Genomic DNA, 17,640 nt, shown 5'->3' with positions numbered 1-17,640 from the left:
GTTGAGAGGATGGAGAAGAGAGGTTGCCATGTGAGTGAACCAGCCCTCCTGTGGATGTGCTGCATCTTGCTGCATTGCTTCCGACACAGGCAGTGGGCAGGAGACAAGGATAACCTCTCATCCACGCGGAGCTAAGATAAAAGGGAAACAAGGGCGGTAGATGGCAATAGGTGCATGCCTTGACTGGACTGCCTTCCTTATAAGGGAGAAGAAGCACATGGTATATAGATAGACCTATTGTTGGGCCTTGTGTGATTGGGAGTAATTGACAGTAATTCATTTGGTTGTGTATACAGTGCTTTATTTCTATTAGAGGGGTTTCAGTTATGTCAGATGGGTTATAGTAATTTATTAGTTATGTGGGTATATGTACATTAATCTGGTTTTGCCAATTGGTTCAAATAAATGTGAAAAGTTCAATAGTGGAAGAGATTTACTTTCAGAGTTTGAAACTTTAATAGGTTTGCATTAGTAGAGCATGTGTGAGGGTCAGAATGAATGATCTGGGGTGATAATGGATGGAGTAGTCAATCTTTCTGTTGCCCCAGGTCATTCAGGAGTCCCATGTTTTCCAGATAACTAGCAACAGCCATTGTATTGGCCTAGTCACTCAGGACGAAATATTGTTCCTATCTCATTAAGGTTAGAATGAGTCTTATGTAAGATGAGGTGTTCTCTGTCTTCTGTGTGATGGTTGCATCAGGGACAGATTATTTCCATTGCCAGGCCTATTCTGTGTTGATATTTTCTTAGTATTCAGTGGTGACCCAAATGCAGTTTTGTCACATTTATATGGTTCTTACTTCTCATGTGAGCATTTTTTGTATGGGATTAATGTCTGGAGGGATTTGGTAGGGAAGGGTGTTCAATCATTGGACTTTGGGTGCTTGTATTGTGATCTGGGTGTGAATATGTTTTTGTATGGGTGTATTGTGTGGATGTGCTGTGTCTTGCGACACTGCTTCTGACCCAGGGTAGTGGACAGGATGCAGGGATGACCCGTCATCCAGGATGTGCCAAGATAAGAGGGAGGGAGGGGAGTGGAATATATAGGAAATGGAATGGGTGGGAGTGGTTTCTATGCATTTTTCTTTTTGGCTACCCCCCATATAGGGGGAAAAAGCCTTTGGTATATGTATGTATGTATTGTGTGATGCAGGTAGATATTTCAGTAGTATACTGCTGGTGTACTTGTTTGTTGTATTCAATTGGTTGTTCTTGTATGATGTAATAAGATGGGTAGTTGAGGGCTCTTGTAAACTGTACACTTATTATTTTTATTTTATTTTCTATGGAAAGGATTTTGTTTTTTGTTTGTTGGTGTTCTGTTTGCGGTGGTTTTGGTACATCCTGCTATTATTAATACTTTGATTTTACAGTTTAAGCGAGGCCTAAAATACTCACCCCCAACCATTACCCTCAGAAGGATTTGTCCATTCAGAATTACTATTGGTTGGCTCTGTCTCATGGTGTATTGGCTAAACAAAGTCACTGATGATTTCAGAGTGAAGGTCTCCAATTCATTTTGTCTAAGCCACTGTTTTTTAAGTAAATTTGGGTGTTCGTAGCTGTTATTTTTTAGTTGCTGGGCTGGGTTATTGTCTAGTCATCTGCTTAGGTGTTATGCTTTGGATCTGGTGTGGTGAGATCACACCTGATCCAGGAAAAACATATGTATAAATACCAGAGAGAAAAGGAGGAGAAGGAAATAGCTCAGGAAATTTTTGAAAGAAATACAGGATGAAGGACAAACTTTTGATAAGGAAATTCACAAGATCTACAGAATAGGCAAATATTCAAAAGAAAAACAACATAGACCTCTGAAAATAAAACTAAGAACTCAAATGATAGCTGAGGAGGTATTATCAAAAGCAGTTAAGTTGGCAAACAGTGAGAAATTCAAACATACATGGATAAAAAAGGAAATGAGTGATGAGGAAAAAGAGAAAGACAAAGCTCTCAGAATTGAAGCCAATGATAGAAATGAGAAAAGAACAGAGACGGAAAAAAAGAGTTTTTTTGGAGAGTGAAAAAATGGTACATTAAAAAAATGGAAACTTAAAAAAGAGAAAAAAATATGAAACTAAAAGTGGCATACACAAATATCGATGGCATGATCTCTGGAATTAATTAACTAAATGACTATCTAGAAATAGAGAAACCTGACATTATGGGAATTGTAGAGACAAAACTGAAAGGACCTCTATCAACAAGTATAATGAGACAAGGTCTATACAACCACTGGGTGAAAAATAGAACAGACAAGCAGGGAGGAGGTGTCATGATATTGACCAAAAAGGGTCTAAATGTGACAAAGATTAATGAAGGCAAAGGCAATGTAGAATTAATTATGATCAAAATTGCAAACAAAAAGTTGAAAAGCAGAAAATTTGTAGCAGTGTATGTACCACCAAAAACAGAGGCTTGGTCTGATAGCGGTCATTCTAAATTACTGGAAGACACAATGAATGTGCTAAATGAGCTACTGAAAGAGGGTAGTAACAGTAATCATGGGTGATTTTAATGCAAAGGATATAATCTGGGAAGAAATGACAGTAAAAGGGGGAGAAGAACATTAGAGCAACATTCTGGTGGATATGACCATTGGATACACAATGGGTTAAGAAAAAAATTAGATATAGAAACAATGAGGAACTGTTGAAACTAGACTTAATATTAACTTCTGAACCAGATATTGTGAACAAAATGGAGTATAAAACACCAATTGAAAAGAGTGACCATATACTAATAAGAGTTTGAATTAAAAGAAAAAACAATGTAGTTAGGAATGATAAACATAGAGAAGGAAGATTAATGTACATCCAAAACACAAATTGGGAGAAATTCTCCAAAGAGGAAGCAAAGATGGAAGATAAATGGAACATATTCAAAGAAAAGTACAAGGAAGGAATTGATAAATATGTACCAAAGAAGAAACAAAAAAAGATACTAAATGTTGGTATAACAAAAGGTGCAGTGAGGCTAAAGACAGAAGAGACAAAGCCTGGAAAAAAAAAGACAAAAAAACATCCAGATGGCAAACATATGAAACTTAGGAATGAATAATATGTGGATATACACAGGAAAGAAAAAAAAGAAATTATGAAAAAGATTATAGACAAATGTAAGGATCAACCTAAACTCTTTTACAGATATACAAATGACAAACTAAAGGATAAACATGAAATAGTAAAACTGCATGAAGGAGATAAAGAATATATAGATGACACAGAAATGGCAGAAGTTATGATCAGACATTTCAGGTCTATTTTTACAATTGAGGGTTCATAATTTTGGGAAGATGGACAACAAGGAAGATCCCCCTAAATGAAAGAAATAAAGGTAACACGGAAAGAAGTAAGAGACAAAATACAAAAACCTAGATGTTAGGAAATCACATGGACCAGATGAAATTGGAAATTGGATACTGAGAGTATATAGGACATATAACTATGTTTTATAACATACATACATATACCAAGGCTTTTTCCCCCTTACAAGGGGGGTAGCCAAAAAGAAAAAGGCATAAAATCATTCCCACCCATTCTATCCCTGAATACACTCCACACCCCTCCACCCTCCCTCTTATCTTAGCACCTCCTGAATGACGGGTCATCCCTGTACCTTGTCCACTGCCCTGGGTCAGAAGCAGTGTCACAAGACACAGCACATCCACAGCAAGGCCGCTTCATTAAATTGGCGACCCCCCCTCTCCGTCCCCCCATTACATAAAATGAGAGGACGAGGAGAAATCCCTTCGGGGTGCGTCAAATTTTGCTCACACATACTACCTCACCCCCCATCCACCCGCCCATTCCACCTCATGCTATCACAACATCATCCATATACAACCACTCTCCATTCACCCGTCTTCTGTCCTCTCCCGTCCTTCCTCAACAGACATTCCCCTCTTCCCCAAAGCCCCCTTCACCCCATTCATCCACCTCATCCTAGGATGCCCCCTCATGTTCACTCCCTCCACATCTGCCTTCCACACCTCTTTTACTAGTCTTTCTTCACTCATTCTTTCCATGTGTCCAAACCATCCTAATATTCTTTCATCAACCCTATCTCCCAGCTCCCTTTCCACCCCCGTTCTCCTCCTCACCTCCTCATTTCTCACTCTGTCTAGCCTCATAACCCCCATCATACTTCTCAGACACCTCATCTCAAACACATTCAAACTCCTTCTCTCTTCTTCTCTTATGTTCCATGTTTTATAACACCATAGATAAATAGGCTTATAGGATGCGGTTTTCAGTATAGAATAATAGTGCTAATATATATACATATATATCTGAGACATAACACAGTATTAATAATGGTTATATGACCATATTTCTGTAATCAAAGTTCTAGCAAGGTTACAATATTAATAAAGAAAATTAATATAATATGAGTATTCTAGAGAGAATGGTGGTTAAGGCATGACCTCACTACAGTAGGGTTTGTGAGAGACTCAGGGGGGAAATATGTCAATAAATATTGGACTTAGTCTGGAGAACAGGTACCAGCTCCTGGGGTCTGAACCTCCAGGTAAAGTTGAAATGTAGTAAAATTTGAAGATGAGCAATGGGAAAGTGAGCCTCTTCAATGTTTGACTCGTAGGACCACCACAAACAGGTTAGAGAAATAGGCAAGAATGGATGATGAAGAGCCTAGTATATATAGATGACTGTTCTGATACCAGAGGCAGAGGAAAGTGCATACATATATATATATATATATATATATATATATATATATATATACCAAGGCTTTTTCCCCCTTACAAGGGAGGTAGCCTGTGAATGGGTTTAATAGGGCTTTGTTGGAAAGGAAAACTGAAAGGTAATGTATCAAAGAGTAAGGTAATGGTAGTGTTCGAGAGTGGGGAGCACAAGGTTTATATACAGTTGCACATGGAAAATATTGAGTAGTTAGAATGCTAAATATAGCTAGGAACTGATATGCATGAAAGTGGGAGGCTGGAGTAAGAGATTGTCCAGAGAGGGAATGGAAGACCATAGAAGGTACCTTATTTGGAAAAAAAAAGTGGAATGTCATTGTAATTAATGAAAGGTCTATATGAAGCAATAATTGTACTGCCACACTCTCTCTCTTCATGTCTGTGTATGCATGTGTGTATATCAAAATATGTCTGTGTCTAATTGTCTTTCTATGTGTTTGTGTATATGTATGTGTGTGTGTCTATTTAAATGTGTTCCTGTATATCTTAAGTCCCCAATCCTCATCATGAAATCTAGGGTATATAGTTAGGTGTTTGAGGAAAGGATGGAAGTAGAAAAATGGAGATAAGCCAGCTGTTGTTTGCTGATGACACTGAGCTTATAGCAAGGTCAGAGGAGGGATTGAGGAAGTTAGTGATAGAGTTTGGGAAAGTGTGAGAAAGAAGAAAGTTTAAGATAAATGTGAGTAAAAGTAAGATGATGAGATGTACAAGGGGAATAAGTGGCAGCAGAATGGAAGCGAGTATTAAGGGAGAGAGACTGGAGAAAGTGAATAATTTTAGATACTTGGGTGCAAATATGGCGGGAAAGGGAGGAGTGGAGGTGGATGTAGAATACACTGAGAGAAACAAGTAAATGCCTTGGGGGGATTAATAAGTGTAATCAGAAATTGACATTTGGGAATGGATGCTAAGAGGAGATTGAAGGAGTGACTGTGCCGAGAGCAGTGTATGGGGCAGAAATATGGAGCATAAGAAAGGAAAAGTTTGAATGTGTTTGAGATGAGGTGCCTGAGAAGTATGATAGGGTATACTAGGCTGGATAGAGTGAGAAACAAGGAGGTGAGGAGGAGAAAGGGGGTGGAAAGGGAGTTGGGAGATCGGGTTGATGAAAGAGTATTGGGATAGTTTGGACATGTGGAAAAAATGAGTGAAGAAAGATTAGTAAAAGAGGTGTGGAAGGAGTGAACATAAGGGGGCGACCAAGGAGGAGATGGATAGATGGGGTAAAAGGGGAATGTTGAGGAAGGACAGAAGATAGGGGTGAATGGAGAATGGTTGTGTATGGATGATGCCTGAGGGGAAGTAGGTGGGGGGTGAGGGAGTATGTGTGAAAATAGATTGATGCAGCCCAAAGGGATTTCTCTCTGTCTTCTTCATTTCTGCATGAGAGGACAGAGAGGGCCTTGCTGTGGATGTGCTGTATCTTGCGATACTGCATCTGACCCAGGGCAGTGGGCAAGATGCAGGGATGACCCATCATCCAGGAGGTGCCAAGATAATAGGGAGGGAGGGGGATGGATGGGAGTGGAGTATATGGGGATGGAATGGGTGGGAGTAGTTGTTATGCCATTGTTTTTTGGCTACTTCCCTTGGGAAAAAGTCTTTGGTATATGTATGTATGTATAGGTTGCTAGAAGAATAATATAAGATCATTCTCAGTAGGGGTTACTAGGCTGGATAGAGTGAGAAATGAGGAGAATGGGGGTGGTAAGGGAGTTGGGACATAGGGTGGATGAAAGAGTATTGGGATGGTTTGGACACATGGAATGAGTGAGTGAAGAAGACTAGTAAAAGAGGTATGGAAGGCAGATGTGGAGGGAGTGAACATGAGGGGGCGACCTAGGATGAGATGGATGGATGGGGTGAAAGGGGCTTTGGGGAAGAGGGGAATGTCTGTTGAGGAAAGACGGGAGAGAACAGAAGATGGGTGAATGGAGAATGGTTGTATATGGATGATTTTGTGATTCATGAGGTGTAATGGGTGGGAGGATGGGGGGTGAGGTAGTATGGGTGAGAAAAATTTGATGCAGCCTGAAGGGATTTCTCCCCATCTTCTCCTTTTCTGCATGAGGAGACAGAGAGGGGGTGTTGCTGATTTAATGAAGCGGCCTTGCTGTGGATGTGCTGTGTCTTGCAACACTGCCTCTGACCCAGGGCAGTGGACAAGATGCAGGGATGACCCGTCATCCAGGAGGTACCAAGATGGGAGGGATAGTAGAGGGTGGAGGGGAGTGGAGTGTATTTAGGGATGGAATGGGTGGGAATGGTTTTTATGCTTTTTTCTTTTTGGCTACCTCCCTTGTAAGGGGGAAAGCCTTTGGTATATGTATGTATGCATTCTCAGTAGGATGCAAAACTTGAAAAGGAGAGATTTGCCCAAGTATTAAAGAACAGTTGTATTTGTTTGGGATGTCAAAGTACTTTAGAATGTATCCAACATTGATTTACATAAAATGTTCACTTTGTTTTGGTTTTCTAGATCCTATGCCGAAACACTAAGGAGCAGCCGCTGGTCATCAACAAACCTGCGGTATTTGCTCCAACTGGAAATAACAGCAACTTCCAGAGTCCACCTACTGGGCAAACTAATCCTAATGTGCGCCGTTCTTCGAGGCTATTTTGCAACAGTAACTCAGTTAAGGTAAGCATCTTGGATGTGCATTTGTCTTAAGCTGTTGGGTGTTTGAATATTGTGATTTTTCCAGTCAACAAAGAGGATTAAGGAATGGAGTGAAAACAGAGAAAATGAAGAAATTTCTTTTAAAAAATAGTACAACAACATATGCAGGAAAATGCAAAGGACACAATTATTCAAGTAATCAAAGAAAAAGCAAATTGGGTCAGAGATACAATGAATAGGAAAAAGTGTATTGTATATGGATTAAAGGAAAAACATGGTCTGGTGAGGTACATGAAAGAAAAAGCAGAAAAGGGAATAGCAATAACAATTCTAAAAGAAATGAAAGATGGTGACCAGGAAGTAGAGAAAGATATAGAAGTGTATAGAATGGGACAATATTTAAAAGAAAGAAATAGACTAATAAGGATTAAAATGAGATTACAAATGGTAGTAGAAGATGTATTAGCCAAAGCAGGCAAGTTAGCAAAGAGTGAACTTTACAACAATATATGGATAAAAAGAGAAATGATTGTGGAGAAAATAGAAAGAAGACACTAAGAGATGAAGCTAAGGAAAAATATGCGAAGAGAACGGAGGCTGAAAGCAGAGTTCTATTGGAAGGTCATAGACATGTGGCTGAGAAAATGGTACATCAAGGTAAGCAAAACAAAAGAAACTGAAAACAGGATGGAGAAGGAAAAAATTAAAAGTGGCCTATATTAACATAGATGGATTAATCTTAGGATTGAATGAACTAAATGATTACCTGTCAGATGAAAAAAACGGACATAATGAGAATTGTGGAGACAAAATTAAGGGGTCCACTACCACCTAATAGTGTTTGACATGGGTTATACAATTATTGGATTAAAAACAGAAATGAGAAACAGGGTGGAGTAATTATGTTTTTGGCAAAAAAAAAAAAAAAGTGACAAAGCAACAAAATGGACTTTGGGAAGCTTAAATTCTTTCAAAATGCAAATTGGGAAATATTCTATTTTGAAGAGATAAAAGGGAAGAGAAATGGACAATCTTGGTGGGAATCTATCACGAAGGAGTGAATAAATGCATACCAAGACAGAAACAAGAGAAGGTGTACATTAAATGTTGGATCAAGAGAAGATGCAGTGAGACAAAAGATAGAAGAGATAAAAGCATGAAAAAGATGGAGAAAAGATTAAAAAAAAAAAAAGGGAAAATGGCAAATATATATCAATCATAGAAATGAGTATGTAAAAGTGTGCAGAGAGGATAAAAGAAACTACAAAAGGTACATAGGAAAATGTAAAGATTAACCCAAACTATTGTGCTTTCCTATCCTTACAAAAAACCTTTGACAAAGTACCACACAAAATATTATTTAAAAAAATTGGAAAACATAGGGATATAAGGTTACTATTACTTTTTACTTTTAAAAGTGAAAAGTAAAAGTATATAGTCCATTAAAGCTCTATCTGCCACCCTTCCATCAGCTACCCTCTCCCTTGTGTACTTATGTTTGACTTTCTTTCTGAACACTGTATTTGCTATGATCAACTCGCTCAACACATCTCCTCTACAATTTTTTCCTGCAACTCTACACCTCCCATTGGTTCATTTCCTACCCTAACATTAAGGTAATACCACTACATTGACATTTTTCCATAAACCCTCTATGCACTCTATCCAAAAAGCCTCCCTTTCCTCTACACACTTCTCACTACTAGGTCCATATGCAAATACAAAAACCCACATCTCCCTTCCCAGTTTCACCTTCATCCACATTAACCAGGAAGAAACCTCTTTCCACTCCACCACATGCTAACCTATCTTTTCACTTACTGGTATAGACACCCTTTCTTTCCCTCATCCTCTCTTCACTCCTGAGGTCCTCCCATCAAATATTTAATTGTTTCATTGTAAGGAAAATTGTGCATTAATGAGTAAATGGCATTTGGTAATGTTATAAGTTATTTGAAAAGTTGGTAAGAGGTGGTGTTATACGTGTATGTAATTTTCATTTACAATTCTTTACAGGAAAATAACAAAAGCAGATTTGTAGCCCCAAAATCACCAGCGAGGAAAGCCAAAACTAGATCGTCCAAAACCCAAAGCAGTTTAACTGAGCTCAATGAAAAGAACAAAAGTGAGAACCAAGAGATTATTTCACCTGAAAAGCCAGCAGTCACACATAGTTTAATGCAACAAACATTAACTATTCAAAGGAATTCAGCAGGTAAAGATGTGCACTGCAACATTGATAATTTATTTTGCTGTCTAGACCATATAAGGGGGGAGATATATGTGTGTGTGTACCAAAAAGCATTCTTTAATTATGAGAACCAGTGATATTCATGTTTGTGAATACATCATTCATAATTGTTAGTATACAGTTACACTCTCTGTTTATATTCAAGTAGATATATAAGTAATTTCTATCTTTCTTTTTCTGTTGGATCAGAGGGATTAATGTCCTTGCTCCGGGATATGGGTGGAGCATATTTGCAACTTTCACAATACAACTGTAACAAGTCTATAGAAATGCTCTCAGCTTTACCGTGTCATCAATACAACACTGGCTGGGTTTTAGCTAACATTGGGAAAGCTTATTTTGAAAAAGCGGACTACAGACAAGCTGTAAAGTAAGTGAACTTTATTTTCTTATATTCTAATGTCAATAACACACTAATTTGGACCCATTTATAGAAAAATGGCTCAACAAGCATAAGGAAATAGAGGACCTTTTGATGTATGTGAAGATGAGAATGGGTGGTATGAAATTGGTGTGTGTACATCACAGACATGGGAGAAATAAGAGTTTTATGAATGTAATTGAGTGAGTGTATTGATGAGTTCCTTAAACCATTTAAATAAGAAAACTTATAAAAGTGAATTGCATTTTTGGTTTCAATATATAAAATGTGCATTATATACATGTGTTCCAAAGGCCCTTCCCCTCTAATGTGAGGATGGTCAAGTCAAAGTATACACTCCCATCATTAGCAAATAAGACCCATTCAGCTACCCATCTCAATACCTTGAGGATCAAGTCTCCCGTTTTACGGATTGGATAAAAAACAATGCAACAAAGGATGTTTTAATAAGGATGTTACTATGACAGGTTGTTTAGTGAAGTACGAGAAAAAGAGCCACATCGGTTAGAGCTGATGGAGTATTATAGCACTGCTTTGTGGCACCTGCAGAAGGAAGTCCAGCTCTCGGCACTGGCTCAGGCAAGTTTTGCTCTGGTTGTGGTTGCTGTGAATAAATACATGACTGAAGGTTTTTGTGTGTGCACATTATTTTCTATTTTCTTAACATTATTCTCCTAAAATATAAACAGGAATTGGTTGCCGAGGATCGAAATTCACCTCAGGCCTGGTTCACTACGGGAAATTGCTTTTCACTGCAAAAGGAGCATGAAGCTGCAATAAAATTCTTCTCGAGAGCAATTCAGGTTAGTACACACGAGTACTCTAGTAAGCCTAGGATATTAGAATGTGAATTTTCCTTGTCATATGTTTAAAAATGTTTATGAGAGATATCTTGTTGCAGGTGGCTCCCAATTTTGCATATGCTTATACTTTATTGGGTCACGAGTACATAACAACAGAGGAGCTGGACAAGGCCATGAACTGCTACAGGAATGCTGTTCGTATTGACCCTCGGCATTACAATGCATGGTAAGGTTACCTGTAACTTTAATAAAAAGAAAGAAAAAAATCAAGTTTACTTAGTTACCTCTGAATCTTCTAATTTATCTTTAACAGATTCTTGGTCATTAGTTAACTTTTTTTCTACAGGTATGGCATTGGCCTGGTGCTCTTCAAACAAGAGAGGTTCCAGCTGGCTGAGGTGTACTTTCGCAAGGCCCTTAGCATTCATCCTCATAGTTCTGTGTTAATGTGTCATATTGCTGTGGTATGTAGTTGTAATACATTCAAACTTTTTCCTTGTATACACTCCATGCAAAAGTTCAAACTTATTAATGTATACACTCCTGTGTAAATAATGTTCTTGTATTTTTGTCTTTCATTTTTACATTATTTTCTAGGTTGAACATGCACTCCAAAAGAGTAATGCAGCTTTAGTTACCTTAAACCGGGCATTAGCTGTCGAGCCTCAAAATCCGTTGTGCAAGTACCATAGGGCTTCCATTCTCCATGCTACAGACCGACACCAAGAGGCATTGCGAGAACTAAATCAGCTCAGAGAAATTGTGCCTAAAGAGTCCAATGTTTATTTCTTATTGGGAAAGGTTAGTGACACTTAATAACTGTTGATGGAGTAGGGGTAAAAAAAATGTGGAGTACTCACATTTGTGTGGCATGTAACATATATGAATAATATATTAAGAACTGGTACAAGTTATATACTACTGCAAAGTAACTGACTAAACAGGACATAAATACATAATATCAAAGGCTTTTTCCCCCTTAGAAGGGAGGTAGCCAAAAAACATAACATAAAAACCATTCTCCTCCATTTTCTTCACTCATCTCTGTCATTTTCTTAGCACTTCCCTTTGCAACTACCTTTCCCTCCCTATCCTCCTTCACATTTAGCAACTCCCTAAAATACTCTGCCCATCTTCCTCTCACTACCTTCTCTTCCATTATCATCATTCCATCACCACCTCTTCCTCTCTTAATTTCTTTCCAAAACATCTTTTTATTACTTTCAAAATTCTCTGTCATATTCTTACCCCATTTCACCTCTGCTCTCCTCTTTGCCTCCTTTATCATATGCTTTACTTCTCTTTCCCTTGTATCTTTCATATGATTCTCTTGTCCTATTTTGTAACCAATCTGTGAAAGCTCATTTCTCTTCTACAACCTTCTTTGCTTCTTATCCCACCATTCACTACTCTTCCCTCTACTTTACCAGTTTTTAAGAAGAAAAAAAAAGGGGGGGAAGTCATCAGGTATCTGCTCTTCTGTAAAAACGTGTGTGTGTTTATAGAGGTGAGGAGTTGGTTAAAACTGAGAGACATCTTGGGTCCCATCAGAAGGCCAAATGCCCACTTGGAGTTGGACTTCTAAATGAAGGTGGTATTTTAGATTGACAGTAGGGAATGTCTCTTGCGTTGTCCATTGTTCAGGAGCACGAACAGCAGATAACTATCATAAGTCCTTGGGTGCAGTGTTCCTAAACATGTTTAATGCATGTTAAATTGTTGGTTCGATTCAACATCACAAACTCTCCTACCCGGAGGTTAGGACAGTTCCCCTTAATGAGGACTTTTTAGTACAGGTAGTCATTGACTTATAACCTCTGTGACTTACGACTGATCGACTTTACAACCATCTGGTTGGCAGGCATTACTCGCTTGCCAAACTGTAGAAAAGTATAGTGTATTTAGTTTTGTTGAACATAGTTGTATCACAAACCATTCCAAGGCTCCACACACCTACACTGAAAACTTTATTTGTCTCACTTACATGTTGTCTTCTTTATTTTGTAACCATGTCTTTCTGTCATCCCTTGGTAAGATTTTTTCTTATGAAACTCCTCATTCATATGTACATCATGATCAAATCTCACACACACTCACACATCTCTTCCAGTGTGGTCAGATTCATTTTGTTCAATCTTACTTCAAAGATCAATTTATCATACAAGGAATCAGCATAGTTTTCTTCTGTATCACCTTCAGTTTATGTATGGAATAGGGGGGAGGCTGTTCAGGGTGGTCAGAAGGTTTAACTTGAGTAATAGATCTTGTATTAGGATAGGAAAGGAAGTTTGAGGATAGTTTGAAATGAAGGTGGGGCTGCACTAGGGTTGTGTAATGTCATCACGGTTGCTCAATGTGAACAGATAGTTGTCGACTTACAACCAGTTTGTATGAGTTATCATGCACTTAAAAAAATTAACTAGTTCCATCGGCATGGTGGAGTACCACTCGCAAAAAACAAACCTTCCCCGCCACTGAGTATGACCCCGCATTCATGTGGCGCACCAAATCAGTCTCTGTCAGGATCAGTGGATGCTGGGTATGGGCTGTCGAGAGCAAACACTGGAAGACCGTGTGTTTTATCTACAGGGAAGAGCAGGGTTTCACTTTATCCCTTTCTCAAGGCGCGGCCCACGGGACCGCGGCTTGACTGTACCGATTTGCCAGGTGTTTGGCGCTGAGTGGGGAGTGAATTCTGGCTCCGGGTGCAAAAAGAGAGACGAATGTTGAGGTCAATGCCCATGTGCTAGGCAGCTGGGAGAGATTCTAAGATAATGACTGCGGCTTTGTGGTTAGCGAGAGACATGGCTACTGGAAGTGATGATGTTTGTTGGGTTCCAAGGCATGTGCTTTTGACAGGTTTCGTTGGGCCTTACCAGTGAGATGGTTCGAGACGGCCAAGCCAGCTCGCATCCTGTGTACTGGTTGGCAGCTGTTGTTGTTGCTCTGACCTGTAATTCATGGTCGCTACTTTTGGTTACACAGCCTAGCTTGTCCCGGCCAAGCTCACATTGTGCGCATCGATTGGCTGAAAGTGAGCCGCCATGAATAGCAGAGTATTGAGTAAAGGATAACTGCCTAACATGCCCCAACAGAAGTCAAAGCTGGAGATGAGGGCGTTTAGATCCTTGAAAAGAAATAAGCCAAGTAGTTGAACTCCACTTATCCCAGCAGCTGGGATATGAATGCCTCGATTTATGGCGAAGGTGTATGGTGTATGATGGATAATTCTAACATTTTTATCCATAAATTTAGAATAAAGACCAACTTACAACTGGTCAATCAGAACCTAACCTGGTCATAACTCAACAACTACCTGTATTGAATTGTTAAATTCTTAACTTTATTAATTTCCCTTTTACTTATATATATTTATTTTCAGGTGCATAAAAAATTAGGTAAAACACATCTTGCCCTAATGAACTTTTCTTGGGCAATGGATTTGGATCCAAAAGGTGCAAATAATCAGTTTAAGGAAGCTATTGATCCTGCCATCAATCGCTTCCCGGCTGATGATGATGACACCACAAACAATAATCCAAACGATACAGGTGAGGGTTCTAGCATTACATGATGTGTGTAGTTCATTGTGGTATACTCTTGACTTGTATTTCATTGAAATTATTTATGGTTATCATGAATGTGAGGCTTGAGGTAAAAATCTCCTTTGTTTTACTTCAGGAGGGTGTGAGCTTGGTAGCGATGGGAGTTCTCTGGCACTAGGCGAGTCATCACAAGAATCCTTGATCCTTGAGCCACATCAACTGCCCAACATGGAAACCATCAGTGACGACAGTTTATAATAGAACAGCACATAGGCAACAAGTAGTACTCATTATCAGAACTCAGTCCAAGGGCTGAAGTTATCCCCCCCCACATGCAGCCATGCAGAAGGATACAGTTATTTGTTGGTTCCCAGTGTATATTTTTAATGGACCTTTTGTTAAAATGTTTATTGTATCAAAGGAGAAGTTGAACTATGATCTGTAGTGCATGAGTGTGTGCTTCCCTGTGATTTCATCAGAAGAATTATGCAGCTCTATATGCATTCTGTCGGGTGAGTTTTGAAGATCACAATAGCAGCACATACATCTTGAATTCCATGGAGTTGAGTAGGTTGGTGGTTTTTTGTAAGATCTGCTTTATCCACTACACAGGTGTTGTTATCTAAAGTAGTTCAAATTCAGTGTTGAACTTGTCATGAACCATTGGCGCTGTGCTCTTCTCTTCATTTTGGATAGTGTAGCTGCAAAAGAATTACTATGCATGTTTGAGCTGTTCCCCCTTTCATGTAGCATTTTGTCGAACTGCAAAGGGTGAGACTCCTCCAAGACCCGGATGATATTGTTTATATGGTTGAAATGGAAAAGGCCAACATTGTTACAGTAATTTCAAGATTTATTGCACCTGACTCCCTCTTGCATTTGTAAGGGCTGTGCCAAAGTTGTCATTTATGTATTTGATTTGTTGGGGGCCTTTCCTGAATGAAGGGCATTACATGGGTTCAGCTTTTCTATCCCCCCTCCCCCCTCCTACGCATGTGTGAATGTGCCTTTGTTTGTGTTTGTTGGTACTATGTGATGTACAGTTGTACTATATTTGTATGTTGTGGTGTGCAATAACTCACTGAATTGGGTCTTCTCTTTCTTTTCATCAAGTCTTGCAAATGACTGGTCTTCTTCAGTATGTGGTCTTTTTTTCTTATGTTCACATTATGCAATTTGAATTATCACCACAGCAAGCTCTATAATTAATTTTTTTTTTTTTTTTTTTTTTTTCTTCCTGGCCCCTTCCCCCCACACACTTTACTTTCATTTCATAAATATATTTTTTCTTACTCTGCTTTTCCGGTGTGAATTGTATCATTCAAAACCACAAAGTGGTTATGTATAGAGATTGATTGTATTATTTTGTAATATAAGTAAAGGTTAATTGGCATATATGAAGATTTAGTTTTAGATGGATGCTTTGTTAGGTAATTTCATTTCAAAAAACCTTAAATGTATTTGGAAAACTACTTCAGCCTGGTCATGTTGGTTCTGCTGTACATGTTGGAGTTGTGCCTCATCATCTATGTTATTTACTCTATTTAAACACTGTAAATGTCATGTGCATAGTGTCAGGGAGAATGATCTAGTAGACATGTGTATTTCAATATTAATTTACATATTTATATAAGAATCTTAATAAAGCAGCTATTCGATGTTGATCTTCAATATCCAACTTAGTTTCTGGTTGTCTCCTGGCCAGGCAATGGGCACCTGATATCTTTATTTTATTCATTTTATGGATACCTCCCTTATAAAGGAGAAAGGAGCCTTTGGTATATGTATGTATTTTATTTATTGGGGTATTGGCTGCAGGTTATTGTGGGGTTAAAGGCTTCTGGTCAAGTGGGTTAGGGCGTCGTTACTTGCGGCGATGGTTGAGGGGATGGCAGTTCGAACCCCACCACCCCCGAAGTTGAACCAAGGGCATGGTTTATGCCACGCTTCAAAGCCCTCTGTAAAGAGGCACCGTCCTAGCCTCCCAATAGGGGGGAGTTTGTGACGTTACACCATATCATCAAAAGCTGCTCAGTAGCATGCAGCTGATGCTTTAGGGTCCGCATGGGGCACCCCTACAGAGCAGAGTCGCACATCATATTTTCTGTGATAGAGGAAATCTCTATTCATAGAGAAATTATGCTACTTTATTTTACTGTGACTGTACCCCCATTCTTAATCTTGTCAAAAAAAAAATATATATATGGTCTGGGAGTTTTCCAACCAGAACCCTAAGGTTTGGGTCCTTTAATGTGCATGGATGTGGTAAAGGGGAAGAGAGAGGCAGTATGTTTGTGAGAAGAAAGATGGATGTGATGGCATTGAAACTAAGTTGAAAGGGAGGGGTGAGTGAGTTTGGGAGTGTAGTTGGGTGTCAGGAGTGAAGAGGGGACAAGAGAGAAGGGGTGGCTATACTAGTAAGTGAAGAGAAAGGTAAGCGTGTAGTGGAGTGGAAGGTTTCTTCAAGATTAATGATGATGAAGGTGAAACTGGGAAAGGAGATCTGGGTCTTTGTAGGTGCATGTGGGCCTGGTAGTGAGAAGTGTAGAGGAAAGGGAGGCTTTTTGTAGATTTAAATGAGTGCGTAGAGGGTTTAGTGAGAAATGTCAATGTAGTGGTACCGGGAGATCTCGATACTAGGGTACGAGACAAACCAATAGACAGTGGTTGGGAAGTGTGGAGTGCCAGGAAAAAATTGTAGTGGAGAGATAATGTGTCTAAAGAGTTAATGATAGCAAATACGGTGTTTAGGAAGAAAGTCGAGCATAAGCACACATGGGAGAGGGTGGTGGATGGAAGGGTAGTAGGTGGGGCTTTCATGGACTATATAGTGGTAACAAGAAGAGTTTTGGATGTACATGTTCTTAGGGGAGAAAGTGGGGGAATATCAATTAAATTTTTGGTGGAAGGTAAGTTGAGAGTGGAGGATAGATGGAGAAAGAGGAAAAGGACAAATTAGAGAGGTGGTTAGAGTAAACTGATTATATGAGAAAGAAAAGGAGGAGTACAAGAAGAAGCTGAGAGAGGAGTGAAGGATAGAGTAAAGCTTCCTGGCTAGTACAGCGGTAGCGTGCTGGCCTCGTATGTACGAGGCCGACATGCAGAAATTGAAATGTACTGCCAAGGGCTCGAACCCCAGCATCCTCATGACAAGTGCGGTAGTGACTTACCAACTAGGCTATCAACTGCGCTAATAGATTTGGCTATTTCAATATTCAAGATCAGTTTCAAAGAAAATCTCAGAGCGCCCATCAGGGCTCTCAGGAATACCTTGTGCTACAACGCCCGTCAGAGCTCAATGCCCTCC

The 17,640-nt window shown here is 39.3% G+C and overlaps 1 protein-coding gene across 1 annotated transcript in view; it reads left to right on the top strand.

Annotated features, from left to right (window-relative positions):
* Cdc27 (cell division cycle protein 27) overlaps positions 1–15,991 on the top strand; it is a 29,278-nt gene extending 13,287 nt beyond the window's left edge. The window contains exons 5-14 of the mRNA XM_076183394.1: positions 7,212–7,373; positions 9,369–9,567; positions 9,793–9,973; positions 10,453–10,564; positions 10,675–10,788; positions 10,887–11,014; positions 11,135–11,252; positions 11,386–11,589; positions 14,171–14,339; positions 14,470–15,991. Coding sequence (XP_076039509.1) covers positions 7,212–7,373; positions 9,369–9,567; positions 9,793–9,973; positions 10,453–10,564; positions 10,675–10,788; positions 10,887–11,014; positions 11,135–11,252; positions 11,386–11,589; positions 14,171–14,339; positions 14,470–14,591 — 1,509 coding nt within the window. The 3' untranslated portion in view covers positions 14,592–15,991. The remainder of the gene's footprint in view (positions 1–7,211; positions 7,374–9,368; positions 9,568–9,792; positions 9,974–10,452; positions 10,565–10,674; positions 10,789–10,886; positions 11,015–11,134; positions 11,253–11,385; positions 11,590–14,170; positions 14,340–14,469) is intronic.
* Positions 15,992–17,640: the final 1,649 nt, after the last annotated feature.

This window comes from Oratosquilla oratoria, chromosome 4 (genome assembly GCF_046742065.1).
Source record: "Oratosquilla oratoria isolate Oo_2021 chromosome 4, ASM4674206v1, whole genome shotgun sequence".
NCBI lineage: Eukaryota > Metazoa > Arthropoda > Malacostraca > Stomatopoda > Squillidae > Oratosquilla > Oratosquilla oratoria.
This window is presented reverse-complemented; position numbering and strand designations above follow the sequence as displayed.